Source organism: Falco biarmicus, chromosome 7 (assembly GCF_023638135.1).
Source record: "Falco biarmicus isolate bFalBia1 chromosome 7, bFalBia1.pri, whole genome shotgun sequence".
In the NCBI taxonomy this organism is placed as follows: Eukaryota; Metazoa; Chordata; class Aves; order Falconiformes; family Falconidae; genus Falco; species Falco biarmicus.
The window spans coordinates 10027059-10045953 of NC_079294.1; the positions used below are offsets into that span (position 1 = coordinate 10027059).

Below are 18895 nucleotides of genomic sequence, written 5' to 3' on the forward strand. Positions count from 1 at the left end.
CGGCTCTCCCCGCCCCGCAGGAACAGAGAGCGGCGCCGGCGGCGTGTTCGCTCGCACCCCCCTCCGGGCTGCGTGGTAGAGCCCACGCGGCGCCGCGCGGGTGGGTGGTCCGGCCCACATCCCCGCCCCTGCACCCCTTCCCCCCGCCTTGCGCCCCTCCCCGCCGCCCTGGGTGTTGGTACGGCCCGCCCCGCCCCTCGTCCCCCCCCGGCGGCGGCGCGGGTGGTGCGTCCCGGCAGCAGCCGCGTCCCGGCCGGCGCCCGCCCCCTCCGCCTTGTCATTGATGTTGTTGTTTTTGTCGCAGGAGCCGGAGGCGAGGCCGGGGCCGCCGCCGCCTGGGGCCGCCGCCGCAGCAGCAGCGGGGCTCGGCCCGGCGCCAGGCATGTCGGTGTGCGGGGAGGCGGTAGGCGCCGGCTCCCTGCCCAGCGAGCTGGTGGTGCACATCTTCTCCTTCCTGGCGGGCCCCGACCGGCTGCGGGCCTCGGCCGCCTGCTCGCACTGGCGGGAGTGCCTCTTCTACCCGGCCCTCTGGCCGCGCCTCCGCCTCAGCCTCCGCGTCTCGCCGGCCGAGCGCCCGCGCCTCGAGTTCCTCATGCGCAAGTGCGGCTGGTTCGTCCGTGAGCTCCGCGTACAGTTCGCCGCCGACAACTACCCCAGCGGCGGGGGGGGGGGCGGCGGCGGCGGCGGTGGCGGCGGGCGAGGGCGCCGCGGCGGCGGGCGACGGGGAGGCGCCTCCGCTCTGCCCGCGCTGGCTCGACCTGCTGAGGACCTACCTGGAGCTGGTGCTGTGCGTCCTGAGCAGCGTCCGCAACAACAGGTACCGCCGCCGGGCCGGGGGGGGGCAGGGGGCCGCGCCTCGGCCGGCGGGGGGCGGCGGGGGGACCCCTCTGAGCGGCCGGTGCCTGGGGGGCTGCGGCGCTGGAGCCGGGGGGGGGGCCGGGACCTGGGGCCGCCGGGACTGAAGCGAGGGCGCGCTGCTTCGGGCCGCCCGTTTTTACCGTGTTCGGTAGCTCGGTGGGGAAACGGAGCGCAGGCTGTTGGCTGCCGAGGGGCCGGTCGGTGCGCGGAACGGGCTGTGACGGTGAAAACTTGCCCGTCTCATTGCGGGGAGGGGCTGCGGGGGAGGGGGGGCACCAGGAGCTGGCTGCGGGGGCAGGGGGCCGGGGGGGGGAGGCACCTTCGCTTTGCCATGCCAGCCTCGCCGCGGACGGGCTTCACATCTCTTATGCCTGATGGAAAAATAATGGATGTCATGAGACATGAGTAGCGGGGTGTGTGTGTGCAAATGACAGCCCCGGTGTTTTCTGGAGGTGTTCTGTATCGGGGTGCTGCCCCCTTGCCCCCCCAGCCCCGAGGGCACCGCCGCTGCCCCGCCGAGCCCCCTGCCGCTCTGCCCTCACCGGCCGCACCGGGGGACGGGCTCGGGGCTCGCTGGGAGGGTCTTACTTTTGTTTATTGGAAAAGTACTTAAGACGTAGGACTTGCTTGGCCAAAATAAATCGTAGAAATATTTTCCTGTGGTTTGGACTTAAGATGCGTTTAGATCTTCCTTTTTCGCAGGCTAACTTGGGCAGGTGGGATGATTTCCTCGTGTTGGAAGTTCCTTAAAATGCGAACGCTTATAGTGTCTGTACCACGTGTGGGTGTAATCCAGATAAATATCTTTCTAAAAAGATAACATTCAGATATCCTAATACATGGCCTGTAGTCAGCACCTAGGACAGGAAGGCAGGGATGTTACAGTTAGGTTGTGATGTGTTTGGAAAGCCGTGCAGATATTTGGGTAGGAAGTGGTTAATATTATTTCCCCTCTGTGTGCATATAGCTTCACCTATCAAAAAAAAAAAAAAGAAAAGCTGCAAGTATTTCAAGGTACCTTTAGGATGAATTAAACCTCGTGGAGGGCCTTTGGAAAACTGCAACTGAGTCGTGGTCTGGTCACCGCCCCTCTTTGATTCCAGAGGGATTAGAGAGCACTTTGAGGCCTCCTGGCTTCCGTATTTTGAATTATAGCGAGGGAACCTAACGTGTAATTCCTCGTTGCTTTGTGACGGATGCAGATGTGGTGTGTGAGGTCTCACTTTCGGTTCATCTGCTCTGTTGTGCCCAGCAGGTACCTCCTGTGGTGCAGCTGCCTTGGCTGGGTGATACAAACCCTGCTCTTGGAAACAGCTCCTTGGCCCCAGCTCACCTTGATCCGAATTTATTTCTTGCCCTGTGAATCCTCGGTGTGCGAATCGTGACCATCTGTCTTGATTATTCTTCTCTTGCCTCTGAGTAGCTTTCACCTAACTGTTGAATCTTTGGGAAATCCAGTTAATGTCATAAGTGGAAAAAATGTCAGTGATTATCCGAGACAAGTATTGCTACACGGACTTGGAATTTTAAAATAAATAGTATCTGCAGGAGATGTTGCCTGAGGGTTTTGCTGGAAAAACTAGAGTGCTTGCCTTTTTTTTTTTTTTTTTTTTCTTTCCCTCTGTCTCACTAAAATATGAGGCTGTCAAAATTAAATGTGTTGTGAGGCCTTTGGTACGCTTTTTCTTTTGAAAAAGATTTATTCTCCATGGCCTTAACGGAAACTTATACAAGGGCACTTGCTTTCTAAAGGTCTTTTTGCAGATTCACTATGTACAGTGTGGTTTAGGACTGCGGTAAAATATTATGTGGAAGGTGGTTGTTTCTCCTGTACCTGTTCTCTGGTAGATTTGTATAATTTTGGGGCCAAGTCAGAGGTGAAAAGTTACCAACTTCGATAGGATTTTGCATTATTGTACTTTCTTGCTGTCTTCAAATCTTCAAATCATTTGCGTGCTGCTCTTGTGTTTTAAAATTAAGTAACGTGTGACTGGCGAACACAGGGTACCTGGTTATTACAGCAGGCTTTTTTTTAATGAGCATTTAAAAAACAAGGGGGAGGGAGGAATTTACATTAAACATGGCCTTTTATGCAGTTTTACTTTCTGAATAGATTCCTTTTATCCCCTTGAACAGACAAGGTTTTTAGTTTATTTTGATGTTTTGGGTTTTTTTTCTTGCAAGGTTTAACTACCAACAATTGATTAGTTTGCATGTAGAACATTGGATTTTAGCTCTTTTAAGTAGAGTTTTGAGATTGAAACAAAGTGGGAAGGAGCATTAAACTATGCTAAATTGCTGCCTAGTTCTCACTGTGACCACATGTCCAAACTGGAGGAATTGTCACCTTCCTGATGCTTAGTTTTGTCTAAGGAATGACCACAGTCCAGTCACTTTACTTCTCTGCTTCTGTTTATTCATCCGTAACTCGAGTATAATTGATAATTCCTTTTTGCTTGCTGTATGACATTGTACGTGGGATAGCTACAGTAATTTCCAAAATAATGGAAACAGCAGCGTTTTTGACTTCTCCAGTGGCTGAATCACTTTAAACGCGTTCCTTTTGGAATTAAGTTTGAAACAGGATAGTTCTTTCATAACTCCTGTCAGCCCTTATGATAGCTTTCTGGCAGAGAAGTTCAAAGAACTTCCATCTTGTACTTCGGAACTGGGGAGGAAGAAACTTACTTTTGTGAAATGGTATGCTGTTTCTTAACTGTGTAATCTTCTTGTAGTCTTTTAAAATCTACTATTAAACAGTACAGTAACACCCCCCCTCCTTTTGTGGGGGGGAGCACTTCAGATGGGTCTAGAGAATTCCTTGAGGATTTGCAATACCGCAGGACCTAAGAAAAGTAGTGACTAAAAATAATGCAATTTCTAAATGCTGTCCTGGGTAGAGAAGAATGATGTGTATTTTTGCTAATAAAAGCATTTTCTTTACAACATAAAATTGCCAATTTCTAAGCAGATCTGCATGTTAAGTCTCTAGAAAAATATTTCCAAATGACCTTTGCTAACTCTGGTGGACTTAAGGAAGTAACTATTTGTCTACAACTTGATTTAAAACCAGCTGATGATATTCTGACAAGTACTGCTGCTGGCAGCCAGTTGTCATCCAAAAAGGTATATTGTAGATCTGTCTCATATTTGAGGTAGAGCTGAAGTTGCTGTAAACTTTATTTTGTGGGTGGCAGCTTATTACTCCAAAATACTGCCTTAATAGTGCTGGGACTATGGTGAACTCTAAAAATCTGTAATTTAATTAAATAAAAGGTACTAAAGTACTGTTTATAGTGATCTGTACCTTTTCCATGAGTTGTTACGTTTATGGCAGTAAACGAAGCAAAGTAACTGCATATTACTGTTTAAACAGTTGATGTTCCACTTCCTATTAAAAAAAGGAAAAGATACAGGTGGGTGTAATGTTCTGTAGCAGTAGCAGGAGGGACAAGTTGTTTGTTAGTGGCTCTTGAGAAATCCTAATAATCTGCACCTTCTCAAACTGGTCTCTCAAAACTAAGTTCTGGAAGGCAGGTGGGAGGATGACAAACTTTGTGTGTGTCATTTCGGTGCATACAGTAGCTAATAAGCAATTGCTGATCATTCAGTAGGAAAAATCTGTGTTCTTTTATGCAACTGAAATCTCAAAGTACAGTCTTTCCTCTAGCTGATTACAAAGGAAAATAGGAAGGTAGTGATACATTTTCTACACCCCACCCCCCTGCTTTTCCTCTGCAGGACATTAATTTGTGTGACTTGTTTGTTCTTTGCTGTGGAAACAAAAATGAAAGTTACAGTCAGACTGTGGTGTCTCGGTGAGGTATGGTATCCATCTTGGAGTTGCCAAAGATTGGTGAATCGCTCAAAACAGTAGATTGTGGCTGTATTTGAGGTTTTTTTATGGCGCTCTTCTATAGGTCTGAGCAGGCAGCTGCAACTGGCAAAAACTAGTATAGTAATACAATATGTGCCTTACCACTTTGTTCATGTTGAATGCAAGCCAGGCCATTTTGTTCTTTTTTTTCATTGGGTGTTCAAAAAAACCCTACCAAAACTGAAGATGGAGCCTAGAAAGAAGCTTATTACATTTCATATGCTTTTTGAGCTAATGGAAAATAAACGGTTCAGAAATTCCCCCCAAACACGTTTTTCCCCAGCTGTGTGTCTGAGTAGTGCATAGGATTAAGATGCCATTATGACTTCTAGCAAAAGATGACAATTAACTTCTAAATAATTTTATTTAAGTAGCAATCACTTTACTCTCTGCAATAAAGATGAGATGTGAGCTGAATGCCATAGAGATTATATGACACTGCAGATAGTAGCAAAAATCTAATACTGTGTTGAACTGTGATCAGATTTGTTTATGTCATCTGTGCTGTGAATGGAAAAATAATTGGATGTTTTCATTGCTTAAGTTTTGAGGTGGAGAACTTTTCCGTGTTTCTCTGTAGTGCATGAAATGGCAGTCAAATAGACGTAGTAAAAATGTGTGGGATACTAGGAAATAGTGTTTCATGTGTCCTGTAGTTTGGTGGCTCTAAAATTAATACCTGCCTATGGTAGCATTTGCTGGGGGTACCAGTAGCACAAAAGAAAAAGACCTTCATCACCTGTGTGATGTGACTATGTAGGTGATTCAGAATTGTTCTGAAGATTGCATTTTGTCTCTTTGCTCTCAGAGTTAAGTCACCGAGATCAGAAGATAAAAGCTTAATTATAGCATTGGCTGTGAACACTGCCTTTCACACCAGGTGGAGGTTTCTGCTGCTTTCCCTGTCACACCAGACTATCTTACAGCTTTTGAGGAAAGGAGAGCCCAAAATACTCTTGGTGGTGGTGCCAGCATCTTCAGATTTCCCTGCCAAGCTTATTCTTCTGTATGATCTGGCATCGTCTTAGTCAGGTTTATAGAATATTGAGCATGTGGTCAGGGCTCAGTTTATATTAACGTATCATCGGTACAGTAGTCCTGTATTTAAAAGACTATCAAATTGTTAGAATTTTTGGAACAGTTACAAGATTTTCTAGGAATTTTGATCTGGTATTTGTCATGACTCGATACGAAGCTTGTGGATCTTGCTACTAGGTGGTAGTTCACCTATAGAAAAAAAGTAGCAGGTGCAACAGTGGGTAGATTTCAGGAAACTAAGCTATGGTTATTGAACACAGGAACTCCAAAACAGGTGAAGAATGATTTATGATAGATACCAATCACAGACTGCAGTTCATACTTCTAAAATGTAAAACTTGGCCAACTGATACGTTTTTTTTCCTCCCCCCCATCAGCTCATACTGCGGAGGTAGTGACCGGTCACTGTAGCTTCCCTGAGCTGTGAGCTTTGTAATTGTATTGCATTTCCCTCAAAACTGATCTGAAATATTGGCGTATGATTTGTAAGCCAGAAGAAATAAGAATTTATGTAACTCAGTTGTCAGCTACAGGTTAATTGGCATCTGCTGTTTAAGATTAATTTAACTTGTGTAGCCATTTATGATGAAACTGGAGTTTCTGCCCTGTTAATTATCAATTGCAGACTAGTCCTTGCGTGTTAGGAGTAAATCTAATTTACAGCATGTATAAATATAAAAAACGTTGGCCCAAAACTTAGTCAGTTAAAAAAAAATAAAAGTAAATGCCACACAGCTACTCTAAAACTGCAGTTATTTTCATATCTCTTGCTTGATCTTTTTTCAGGAATAGAACAGATGTAAGTCAGGGAAAGGAAAACTGACTGGCTAGCACACCGAGTCATGTCCAGCATAAACTTAAGAGGTTTTATTTCACTTCTTTTTAGGTATCCCTTCCAAGAATTAAAATTGTATGTCATGGTGGACCACTAATCCTTTTCAGGTCACTGATGGGAAAGATTAGAACAGCCTCCCTTACTTTGGTATAACAGAAATTAGGCACTGATTAGGGTGTGGGGAGCTTTCAATTTTCCTGTCTGAGGTTTGTGTTGCCTCGATTGAGGCAGGTTTGGGCTCCGGTTTGTAACCCAGGGTTGTATGTGGTTGTGTTCTACTTGGGCGTTAAATGCTAAAAGGAATAGGTATTTGATGTTTTCATCTGTGGCACTTACCACACATGTTCCAAGGATTAAAAATTGCATGAAAGCACTGCTAAAAGTTTTCTTTATGGTGCTGGCCTGCTGAAAATACTCCTGTGGTGACTGAAAACTGGCACTTGCTTTTACAGCTGGATTCAGCAGCTTGCATGGTCCTCTTCCCCTTTTTACTTCAGTCTCCTTTTCTTTAGTTTCCATATGTGCCTGTGTTCCAGGACAATAGGATGTTTCTGAAAACAAACTACATTGTTCCATGTAATAATGTGTTTGTTTGACTTAGCTAGAATGATTCCTGACAGTGTTTTAATTTTGTGTACAGATTCCTTTTTTATTTTGTCATTTCATAGGAACCTCCAGAAGTTAAGTCTCTTTGGGGATATAAGCATTCTGCAGCAACATGGAAGTATATCAAATACATACCTCGGCAAGGTTGACCCTGATGGCAAGAAGATTAAGCAGTAAGTTTTATCTGTAATTTATCAAATACATTAAAATAATAAAAACAGATAACACAGATTTTCATGCCTGAAATACATGCCTGAGAAAGCTTTACGTTTTTAATAGGATGAGAATCTAAATTATTAAATTGAGTTGACTTCTGTTCCTGCTATTTACATGAAGTAGTCTGGTTTTGTGGCTTTGTTTTTTTTCTTTTAACAGAGTGAGAATCCCTTCTTTCCTCTTTTCATTGTGTTCTAGAAACCATATCATGTTAACGGCACAAAAGAGGAGCAGGGATGGGGGTTTGTTACCAGCACCTCCACTATTGCTGTACATGAAAGAATTAGAAAAGTAATCTGTTGTATTTCACAAGAATTGAGAGCATATAGCGAGCAAACTTGAAAGAGAGTGTAAACACAAGTTATTTCAAGTTGCATCTCAAAACTAGGTTATATATTTGCAGAATTCCTGGAAGATGCAGTTTGCAATGTGCTTGTTAGTTCAGAGGTGTATTTTAGCTTGCCACAATTACATTATGGTACAGTCCTTGAATGCTTATAATTAAAATAGCTAGTTCTTTTTCTTTGGAAAAAATTAAATACAGTGTAAAAAGCTACTGACTTCTGGAAAAAATTACCACAGAGGGAGTGATGCTAAGTTAACCATTTCAGTAGTTCTGCTAAACTTTCCATATAGATAAAACCTGAATACCATCATTTTAATTTGTAAATTTGTTTAATTTTTAAACATCTATATCCCATAGTTTGGGAGTGGAATGACTACAGCCACTCCAGATATTTACTATTATTTTTTGGAGTGTTTTCAGAAGTAGTATAGGTATATTATCAGATCAGTGTATGTATGTGAACACAACCACTGAACTAAATGTTTGGTCATGACTTAAATTTGCAAACAGTGCAAATACAGATGTGTGTCACACACTGTGTCTTTGTCATCTGTTATGCTTAGAATGCAGGACTTGGAGCAATTTGGAATTCTGTTTAACGTGTACTGTAGTGCTGTGTGCAGGTAAAAGGCTGATTCAGTAAAAGTTCGGTTTTTTTCCATATCCTTTGTTGTAAAAATATAAATATATAATATCTTTGCCAAGGGGCTTGAAGAAATCAATCTAAGCAGATGTTTACTCAGCTGAGTGCATGGTTAAATGTTTCTTCAAACAAATAACAAAAATAAGAATGCACATTTTGGAGCCATAAACCATTCAAAACTCATTATCTAATTTGAAGTTAAGTCTTTTAAGGTAAATATTGACCTTTGCACATTTTGGAATGAGCAAATAAATATGGGGGGGTTTGGGGTTTTTTTGGGGGGTTGGTTTTTTTTTTTTTTCCTAGAATAAAACAATGTGTTTGGGACCTGCTAGTCCTTTTCTAAATTAAAGAAGAGCTGGCAGTGTTTTTTCAGTGTTCTCAAGTTCGTCAGCACTAGCAGCAGGCTTACTTGAGGAAGTAAATCATGATGGCTCCTTAGTCTTGTCTTTTGCATCAGTTAGGCTGTGAAACGTGGATACTGATAACTAATGTTGAAAGGTTTTCAGCAGCCTTTGGACACAGTGTGATTGGCAGTTGAAGCTTTTTGGAATCCATTTGGTGATAAACCTTACTAGCTGTTTCAGGAACTTTCTTCAATTAAAGCAGTTGGGGAAGAAAACATTTTCTTAATTCCGTAGCATTGAGCTGGATGTGACAGATCGTGGGTGAAATCCCAGCTAGCACAGAACCATTAGGATGCTCCCCCAGATTTAGACTAAGGGTTATTCTGAGGGAGAGGAGACTTTAGATTATGTTTTCAAAAGTATCCTTTTAGCATGGTTTGTAAGGCTTGTTCTTTTCCTGTATAGCATGTGTCCCTGGTTACTTCCTAAAATATTCTTTGCAACTCTGTTAGTGTTGGGAAGCTCAGCGTAAGCGATGCATTTGTCTTGTGTTGAGCAAAGGGTAGTTGTTTAAAATTTTGGCTTTCTGAAATCTGCTTCCCATGACTGATCCATGTGGTTCAGATAGTTTGGTTTCCAAAAGAACCAGTTTAGCCTCTGTTATTAAACAAAACGTTTTGATTGATAGTCTTTAATTAAACAAATAGGCTCCATATGGACCTTAGTAAGATCTTTGCTTCCTGTCCAGGGCCATCGATGTGCTTGACTACTGGTCAGGACTGTTTTTTGGGCTTAAACAGTAATTCAGCTGGTCTAGTCAGGCTTTGATCTGTCCTCTGTCTGAAAGTGCCATTTGGGGCATTAATTGTGAAAGTTAATTTATTCTGAGGTTTTTATTTTTTAAATAGTTTGCTTCAGTATGATCCCACTAGGTTTCAGGTTGGTGGTGAACATCCCATAACTGCTGCTTACAGGGAACAAAGGGGGCTGATTAAGTACACTTGCTGAGGCATCATTAGGTTATGTTGCTTTCTTGCACATGCTGAGCTCTGCTTATTATGTTTTGTGCTATACTTGCTAAACCATGCTTAAACTTGAGTTTTAAAAGTGAGGTTTAAGAAAAAATGTTGTACTACATGCTAAGCAGTTGAAGTAAAAGTTGCTATGATAATAAAGTGTTAATTCCCAAGAATTCACTTAATTTGTCTAAACTTCTAGAACACATTTCAAACTATTTTTTGCAAACTCCAGTTAGATGCAGTCTGTCCATGGAAAAATAGAATGTATATAAGAATTTCCAGGGGAGGAAACCCCCCTGTTAGAGTATTTGAAAAATGCATTTGAAATATGTTAAAACTAATGGCCTGTGGTTTATATGGTGCTTCCTGTCTGGCCGAATACAAAGCAGGTATTAAAAACAGTCCAAAAGTGATCACTGTTAAATACGTCTCTATTGACATGTTTGATCTCTTTTTATTAAATTGGCAAAGAACTGGGGCAAGTTTTCCTAGGGCCTTCAGGCTGGTAGACTTTCAGCACAGATCTAAATACTTGTATAAATACTTCAGTGTTTGCACTAAAAAGTTGATGTGTAGATAGCATTAAATCAGTATCTCTCTTTTTACTGTAATTCCCATAGGGCAGAAAACCCACCCTACAGCTGCAGAGTTCTGTATCATAATTCTTTTCATTAAATTGTGTGAGGACCGGAACAGTGCTCTTCTAAACTTAGATGTTTTAAGTCATCCGAGAAGCACAATTGAAACAGATTTTCAGTGCGGTGAGGTATATAGATGGTAGTATTCTACTGAGCATCTCAAAAGTGATTTGTCATCTTTTCAGTTGTTCTGTGAAATATTACAAGTGCTGTTAAGATTGGCTGCTTAGGCTATCACGAAACAAATTCTACCATTGCTGCAACCACTACGGCACCTTTTGTAGGTGAGTGTGTGTGGTGAGAGGCAGGAGGGAAGGGTCTTGGTTCACTGGAAGAAATTAGAGATGTTTCTGTGGTAGAACCTTGTTCTTTGGGGCACTGTCAGAGAATCTGCCTTCAATTTAAGCATCGGCAGGAATAATTATCAAACAATCATTGCTGGGGTCAAACAGGGCTCATCTGAACTGTAAAAGAATTTAGGAATAAAATAGCAAACCTACACTATCTGTGACTTGAACTGTTGTTTAAAACTTTAATTTGTGTCACAGTTGCCAGTCGTTGGTTTAAAAACAAAATGTTGAGAGAAGATCTGGGAGAACTGAAATCTTTAAACCTGATGACTATACTAGGCAAAACCTTGGAAACTATTCTGAGGTGTATAATAGATAAATACAATAACGACACCAACTCTTCCGCTTACAAAGAGAAGTCAGGACTCGCAAACCCAGTACGTTCTTAAGAGAAGGAAGAAAGCACACGCAGGCAAGGGAGAGGATGAGTAAGGATTTTGCAGGGGAGAGGATGAATGAAGATTGATCCTGTAACTTTCTTACAACAGCAGGATTTATGGGGCATCAAAGGTTGTAGGTGACAGGTTCAGAGCAAGCAAGAAGAGGGTGGAAAGACATTGCAGAGTTCTTTATTATTGGATGTTACAGTTGCTAAAAGCTTACTTGGCTCAAAGAGGGACCTGGAGAAATCGGTAGAAGTGAGGTCCCTGAGGGTTACCGTTACAGAAAGCTGCCTCTGGCTCAGGAGGTCCGAATTACAAATTTTTGGAAACTAGGCAGATATTTGAGAAATATCTCTGTGCTTTCCATGTTCTGTTGCACTTAGGGCATTGGTGTTTCTCTGCTGTCAGTCAGGATACTGGGCTAAATAAGCTTTTACAATTTTTTCTGGACATTATGTCGATTGAAGATGTGTGGATGAGAATAATAACTTTGTAACATTGTTTTGCTTAGATGTATAAAGTATATAGATACTCGTAATGATAAAGGAAAAAGTGTTCTGTGCAAAACGCACCCTGATTTGAGGCACAAAGATCGCTGTTAGTTTTGCAGTGGAGCTGTTTACGTCTTATTTCTTGATGTTTCATGGAGCTGTCATAGCCTGGCTTAACTGCTTCCCTTAAATGCTGATCTCTCCTTCTGGCAGACCAGGGTATGAGATCTAGCGCTTATCTACACGTGTCCTAAAATGTATATGCTCAAAGAACACTTGTCATTTGGGCAGGAGGACTGTTTTGGGCCTTAGCAGCTGTGGGAAGACGACTGGGAAAGTATTTATATGGAGTAAGTTTGTAGAGTTTGACTGTACTATTTAAATTTAGTATTCAAAATCTTATCTCAAAATACTTTGAACATCCCTTCATTAAAAAAAAATAAAGGGGTAGGAGGGGTGGGATGCATCAGGATAAGTACATAATAATTATGCGGTGTAATAAATGCCATGAGGATTCTGGCAGTGCCAGAATTATCTGGTGCTTGTAATCTGAGACTGAAATATTACCAGGTCCAAGTAATTTTGGTAAAACTTGAACCTTTTGACACTTGAAAATCCAGTTAGCTGTACATTCAGAATTACTTAAAGAATCTTCTCACATGTTTGTTCTTTACCCTTTAATGAGCAAAGTCAAGCAGTTAGTTTCAGATCACTCTCACTTGCGCTCGAAGTCCAAGTTTCTGCAACCTTTCATTGAAAATTACTTTTTTTTCCATATTGAATTTGCAGTTCTGGAGAGGTTAGCAAACATGAAAAGTTGTTTTTAAAAAACGAGAGCTGTGTTTTAAAGGCATTACAGGTTTTCTTATTTGCATAACCTTAAAATGTATGTGGGAGGGTGTTAAGTACGTGCTGGAAAATACATGAAATGAAGGTTCGTAGTGTGCCACGGTTTTTGAAAGGCGAAGTATGTAATTTTTCTCAAGACGGTTTACGATTTTAACCTTTTAAGCGCAGTGAAGATTAAATTGCTGTGGGAAGTCTGCAGAGCCAGGTTCTAACATTTGTAGTTCACAAGAACCATAACAGCAACTTCCTGCAGAGTAAGGCCATAAATGAAAGAAGAATTCTTGAATAAAAAAATAGAATGGTATGCAATTGGTAAGACTAAATCATGTTTAATAGGATCATTGTCTGTTTTGTTTACTTGCAGAATCCAGCAGCTGTTTGAAGAGATATTAGGCAATAGCAGGCAATTGAAATGGCTGTCTTGTGGGTTTATGCTGCAAATAGTAACTCCCACATCATTGTCCTCCTTATCAAACCCCATAGCCAACACCATGGAACATCTGAGCTTGCTGGACAACCACATCCCTGGTAATACCACTCTGATCACTGCGGTTGAATTGGAGCGCTTTGTGAATCTGCGTTCGCTCGCGTTGGATTTCTGTGATTTTACAGCTGAAATGGCAAGAGTCCTGGCTGACAGCAACCATGTGCCTTTGCATCGACTGTCTCTCCTGGTCCACAGCGTTTCCATAATGCACAAGTCATTGAACAGTATGCCAGAAGATGAGAATTGGCAGGCGCTGACTCGCAACAGCACTAATCTTCGGGTCTATATAATGGCCTTTGATGTCAAGAGTGATGATATGTTAAGGATTCTTAAGCCCAGTATCCCCCTAGAGAGGATTCACTTTGACAGCTACATCACTTGTGTTTCAGGGGCCGTTGTTGACCTCATATCCAGGCAGTATGACAAGTTCCTCACTCATTTTATACTAATGAATGATGTGATAGATATGTCTGGCTTCCCAGATCTTAGCGACAACCGGAATGAAGATCCACTTGTCTTATTGGCCTGGAGGTGCACAAGACTGTCTCTCCTCGCTGTTCATGGTAGGTAATACATTGCAGAGGCACAGTATGTGACTTTGGAGTACTTAGAACACTCGAGCCTGTCTGATAATAATGTGTTTTAGTGGAATGGTGTTCAAAAGTCTCCTGCACAGTTGCTATACATGCTGTTGTACCTTAGACTGGTAATTTTGCGTTTGAAAATTTGAAGGTGTTTATCATGTACGAGTTCTAAACGTACTCGTAGCTTACCAACTTCTGTTGAGAAGTCACAGGATTTTACTAGACTGCTCACAGAAATGGGGATAACTAAGAACTGAGCATTCCAGGAGGCTTATTCTGAAAGCAGTCTGCACTGTGCAAGTTCCACCAAGCAGCTGGTTGTGTGAATATGAACACTGAAAACATTTGCTGTTTTACTGTGAGCTCATATGCTGGCAAGATTAGATAATTGTGCTTCCTGTTTGTAAATAACATGGGTGAAGTGCCCCAAGGCTGAGGGAAGGAAGTCTCTTACCAGTTTGGTAAGACTTTGCCAGCAGATGAAGGCTGAAAAATAGAATGTGGAGGAGGTTACCTTGCTGAGTGCATTTGTTTCAGTAATACCGGAGCTAGGTTTACCCCACCTATTTATTTGGCGTGTAATTGCAAATGAAAAAAAGTGTGCATTTGTACTCAGCTCTGCCATCAGTACAGTACTGGCTAGAAGTTACAGTTGCTTGGCAAATTCTAAGGCACCTGCAAGTGGAACAGTGCAGAACAGTTATTTTTGTGCGTGCCAAAGTCAGCTTACCAAGAGCAAGTTTGGTGGTGCCTGCGTGAAGGAGTTAATTGATGACTCTGCGTTGTGTTGCATAAGAACGAATGCAGCATTCCTCAGACTTCCTCGGACTACTTGGGGGAGTAAATCAGCAGTCATTCAGCACAGGCAGGAGACCTTCAGCAGCGAAGGCTGTACATTCAGATTGCCATTGGTCGAAGTCAAGAAGGTCCTGCTGTATTTGCTTGAAAAAGTTTTTCCATTGACTTCTGCTGAAAAACTGTGGTGGGGGATCAATTCAGTTGTCTCTCCTTTACAGTTTCCAGGTCTGACAGCTTTTGGCTCCCGGCATGTGACCTTAACTGCTCTAATGTGGATTTTAGCTGTTTCTTTTAACGTTTGGACACAAGTTTGAGGACCTTTAAAAAAATAAATACACGTTACCTTAATTTATCCTCCTGCTCAAGGGAAGTCCTCTAATATATTCTCTAAACTTAAAAAGAGAGCTGGTAAAATATTTGAACATAAGTTTGTGTTAAGTATCATTTAATACCAGTGCATCTCTGTTCAGTAGAAGGTATTAGTCTGTGCAGAGCATTGGGAAAGCAAACGCCTTCTACAGTTCTGTCTAGCAAGTGGTTGTTGCTGCATCTTCTTTCTTTGGAGAGATGCTGTGTGTACCCAGGGGAGAGAAGGGCCAAATAATCACCCTTGCTCTGATGCTGGGATTCAGATTCTTTGCCCTTCTTTTCTCAGTTCCTTGCTTCAGAAGCTGGCTAAGCTGCTTATAATGCCTCCTGATCTTTTCTAAGCTGTAAATATGGCTTCTGTGGTACTAGAGCATAAGCATCTTTCTTCTAGAGCAGCAGCTGTGAGAAGAACATGGCTAGGACCGAAGATCTAGAACGTGTGATGCTTCAGTACAGTCTTAGCCTCATGCTTGTATTTTCTGGGATTTACCATGTAGTAGTTTCTGGCTCCACTTGTCGTATTCTTCATGATACTATCAAGCTTCCTTCAGGAAAAAGTGGTGGTTTTGTTCAGGGTGCCATAATTTGCTTTATATTTAAGTGCTCAGGTTTCTTCTGTCTCCTGAAGTGGTTATTCTTCAGTTTGCAATACCTCTCAGTTTTTTTTTAGTTTTCCATCTTTTGCTATTATTTTTCTGTGAAAAAGCTTTGATTTACATATAGTTTTGGCTGCCACTTGTCACTGGCCAAAAGAGGTGGGGGAAGACATACCCTAAAAACACTCTTTCCTTGGGTACCTTGAGAGTATCTTCGGCCTTTTGTGGGAGGTCACATCTTGTTTCCACCAAGGTAGTATCTTCAGGAGCAGAGGAAAGCCGATTGAAGGATATTAAATATATTCTTGCAGAATGAAGGAAAGGTGTGAAGAGGGTGTGGTCATTTGGGATGGGATGGAGACAGTAGGATACTCAGAGTGGTATGATCTAGCACTGTGAATAAAAAGCACGCCTATGGGGCGTCAAGCTTCACCACCACCCCCTGTAAGAGAAGGACAATTCGCGTGGATTTCCAAGACTTCGTGTTGTAAACGTATTGTGTTACCTACGAGATTCTCAGTTTTATTCTGTCTGTGAGCAAAGCTAAAATTGGAATTTGACTAGCAAGGAAAACCAAATTATGGTATGTCCATGATGAATTTGTTGTTCAGTAATACTCGTAGTGAGGTGATCATTCCTTCTTACCTCTGAATACTTAGCTGGGCAGAGGTTCTCAGCTGCTGGAAAGTTACTGAGAAACTTCAGGCAAAACTTTTGAAAGGAGAATTAATTGAAATTGAGATTGAGAATAAGGTGTTTGTTCCAAAACATAGAAGATCTGACCATGAAAAGTTACAGCAAAAGCCACATGCCTGAACCGCAGGGATAGTACAGGGGACATAACTGCAGTTGTTGTTCCCTGTATTCTTGCACTTTCTCTCAGGGATTTCTTTAGTAAGTTCCTTTACCATCAAGATAACCGGAAGATGGTGTGAGCGCTTTCAAATCGTGATGGGGAGTGTTGTCTCCCAGGTGGAGACAGCAATACAGGTGCAATTTTCCGTCAGGTTTAATGGCCTGCAGCCTTACTGACACCTTCATCTTCTGTGGACAGTCGTGCTGGAGGTGAAGTATCAGCAGGTGGTAATTGTAAGAATGCATCATTCCTAATGGTTAATATACCAGAAATGTGCCATACAGATGTGTGCAGGCTTCTTTGTTGAAAACTTGCCCTGAGTAACGTATTTACAGGAAGCCTTGAGAAAAACGGCAGGAAAAAGTAAAAGAAAACAGAATGGAAATTTCTCCTTTATTACTTTGGCATCGGTTTTCTTCATCCTTTAACTAAGTGCCTTGATACATTATGATGTAGAGCATCCTTATTAATTTACCTTATAAATTAAAATAAATTAACCGCATTGTTGAAGACCAACCCACGGTTAGTTTTTATTTCTCAGCAGCTTAATTTCCCCAGTTCAAATACTGTGCAGACTGCGGCTTTACTTGGAATCCCAGTGGGCATCTCCCCAAGAGGCGCTTAGCACCTGTGAGAATGATGAAGGCAGAAATGAGCCTTTCCTTCTGCAGCGGAGGGGCTGACTTGGCGGAGCTCCCAAAAAGGGATGTTCCCAGGTCATCTGTGGTTTGCACCTGAATAAGGAGCTCAGCTTTTGCCTTAGCCAGGGTACAGAAAGCTAACAGGTAACTGGGGAGTAGGTGTTTTTGAAGAAGGATGCCAATATACGCTAATGGGAAGAGCGGGAAGCTTTGTAATTCTGTTTAATCTTAGGTAGAATAACAAGATACAGGTAGGGGTTTTTATACTGGTGTGACCTGTTTCCTGGAGAGGCTTCTGGTGGGGGGTGTGTGTGGTGGTATTTTTCACTTGGTTGGCTTGGTTTGGTTTTTTTCGTTGTTGTTTTGGCATTGATTTGGGTTTTTGTTTTGGGCATTATTTGTTAAGTCTAAGCTAGTGCAACAAAAGCAAACTTCAGATATTTTTTTTTCTAGCATAAGCACAGTTTTGAAACAATCCTTTGGTACATTCACTTAAGATAATTGATTATTCATTCTTTTAATTCTATTTATTTATACTATTAAGCAGATCACAGGAGGTTTGAAATTGAAGGTATAACTTGAAGTAAAAAAAGCCACTTTTCTACAAATGGTGAAAAAATTAGATCTAGAAAAGCTTGGCCAAACTGTCTGAAATACTTTTGATACTTTCTTATTCAGAATATAAAATGGGGCTTTAACACTTGCAACCAAAAAAACCCAAACTCATGCTCTAGGGGGATTCTGCCAGACAGAAGATGACAAAACAGGTTGGGAAGGACGTTGAGATGGTCTGATATTAAGTATTTCAGTAAGAAATTGCCTTGTAGCAAAACGACAGAGCAACCTTTTCTTTTTTTTTTCCCCTTTCTTTTTCCCCCACCTAGGTTACACAGTTTGGGCTCATAACCTTATAGCAATTGCTCGTCTTCGTGGCTCTGACCTGAAAGTCCTGGAGGTCACAGAAGAAAGCATTGATTTCGACCAAGGAGAACTGGCAGACCAGGATGTGGATCCAGTACACAATCTCATTGAGCAAGTCTCTCTCGGATTGGGTCGACCTTGGCACGCAGTCATGGACATCGAGCTGCTCAGTGTCTTCACCGAGCCAACCCGTCACTTTTACAGAGAGATGCAAAGCTTCAGTGAAGGCATTTAGCTCCTTATTTACAATTCCTGTGGTTACATATGCAAGTAGGGTCCTATTATGTTTTTTCAGTAGCGTGAATTAACCCCTTTTGTGCTGTGTTTAATCAGTATTAGCTATATAGAATTATATATGTGTATTCTACTTCTTGATCAAAGAACGTAGTCGGGTATTGGTTTAGAAGCTGAAAGTGGCAGTGTTTAGGGTTTTCACGGTTAATGGACTTGTCTACCAAACCTTACAGAGGTACAGCCAAAGGCTGTCTGAGGTTGCCGGCTAACTTACTTTTGTTGAGTAACTGCGTTTTGAATGATTTTTATTATCCCATCGGAGTTCCGTGCTCAGGAGCCAACTCTTTTTAATACCCGTATCCATAGCCCAGTGGATTTCTGTGCTGTCATTGTGTGCTTAATCTGGTAGCATGCTACTTAATAGGCTTAAAGGAAGAGAGGTCTGCCCAGGACTGTTCGTTGTAAGACTCTCACCTTGCTTTATTTCACGTGCAGGTTCCGAAGCATGACTAAACTCCCATTCTCAGCTGTTGGTAGCTGTTAAGCGGCAGAGTGAAACACTAGCTTTTCAGGTACCTGCACTTCCAGATCCACTCCATAAGCTGTAGTCTTTCTGGATTCTTTGCAAACTCCTCCTTGTTTATTCTCATGTTCTGTCGCCTTCCTTAAAAGTTAGCTTTGGGCCAAAGTTTTAAGAGGGGGGGGGGGGGGAAAGCAAGAATGTGCACTCCGATGAGGTACACACGTAACAGTGAAGACTTCAGTACAGAGGTATACACCCGCAAACAAACATTAGTCGTGAAATCCCTAGCAACCGAGTCACTGGATTTTCTCTGTCAGCGCCTGTGTCAGCTGCCAAAGAATAGATTAAAAACGAAGAAGTGCCCACATGCTGGCAGGGGCAGGCCAACTT

At 42.3% G+C, this 18895-nt stretch overlaps 1 protein-coding gene across 1 annotated transcript; it reads left to right on the plus strand.

Moving 5' to 3' along the window:
* The first annotated feature begins 240 nt into the window (after window positions 1-240).
* FBXO33 (F-box protein 33) lies at window positions 241-18688 on the plus strand. Its single transcript, XM_056347825.1, is given in 5 exon segments — window positions 241-663; window positions 665-817; window positions 7277-7387; window positions 12861-13546; window positions 17712-18688. Coding segments are annotated over 5 exon segments (1602 nt in total). The 5' UTR covers window positions 241-283; the 3' UTR covers window positions 17984-18688.
* Window positions 18689-18895: the final 207 nt, after the last annotated feature.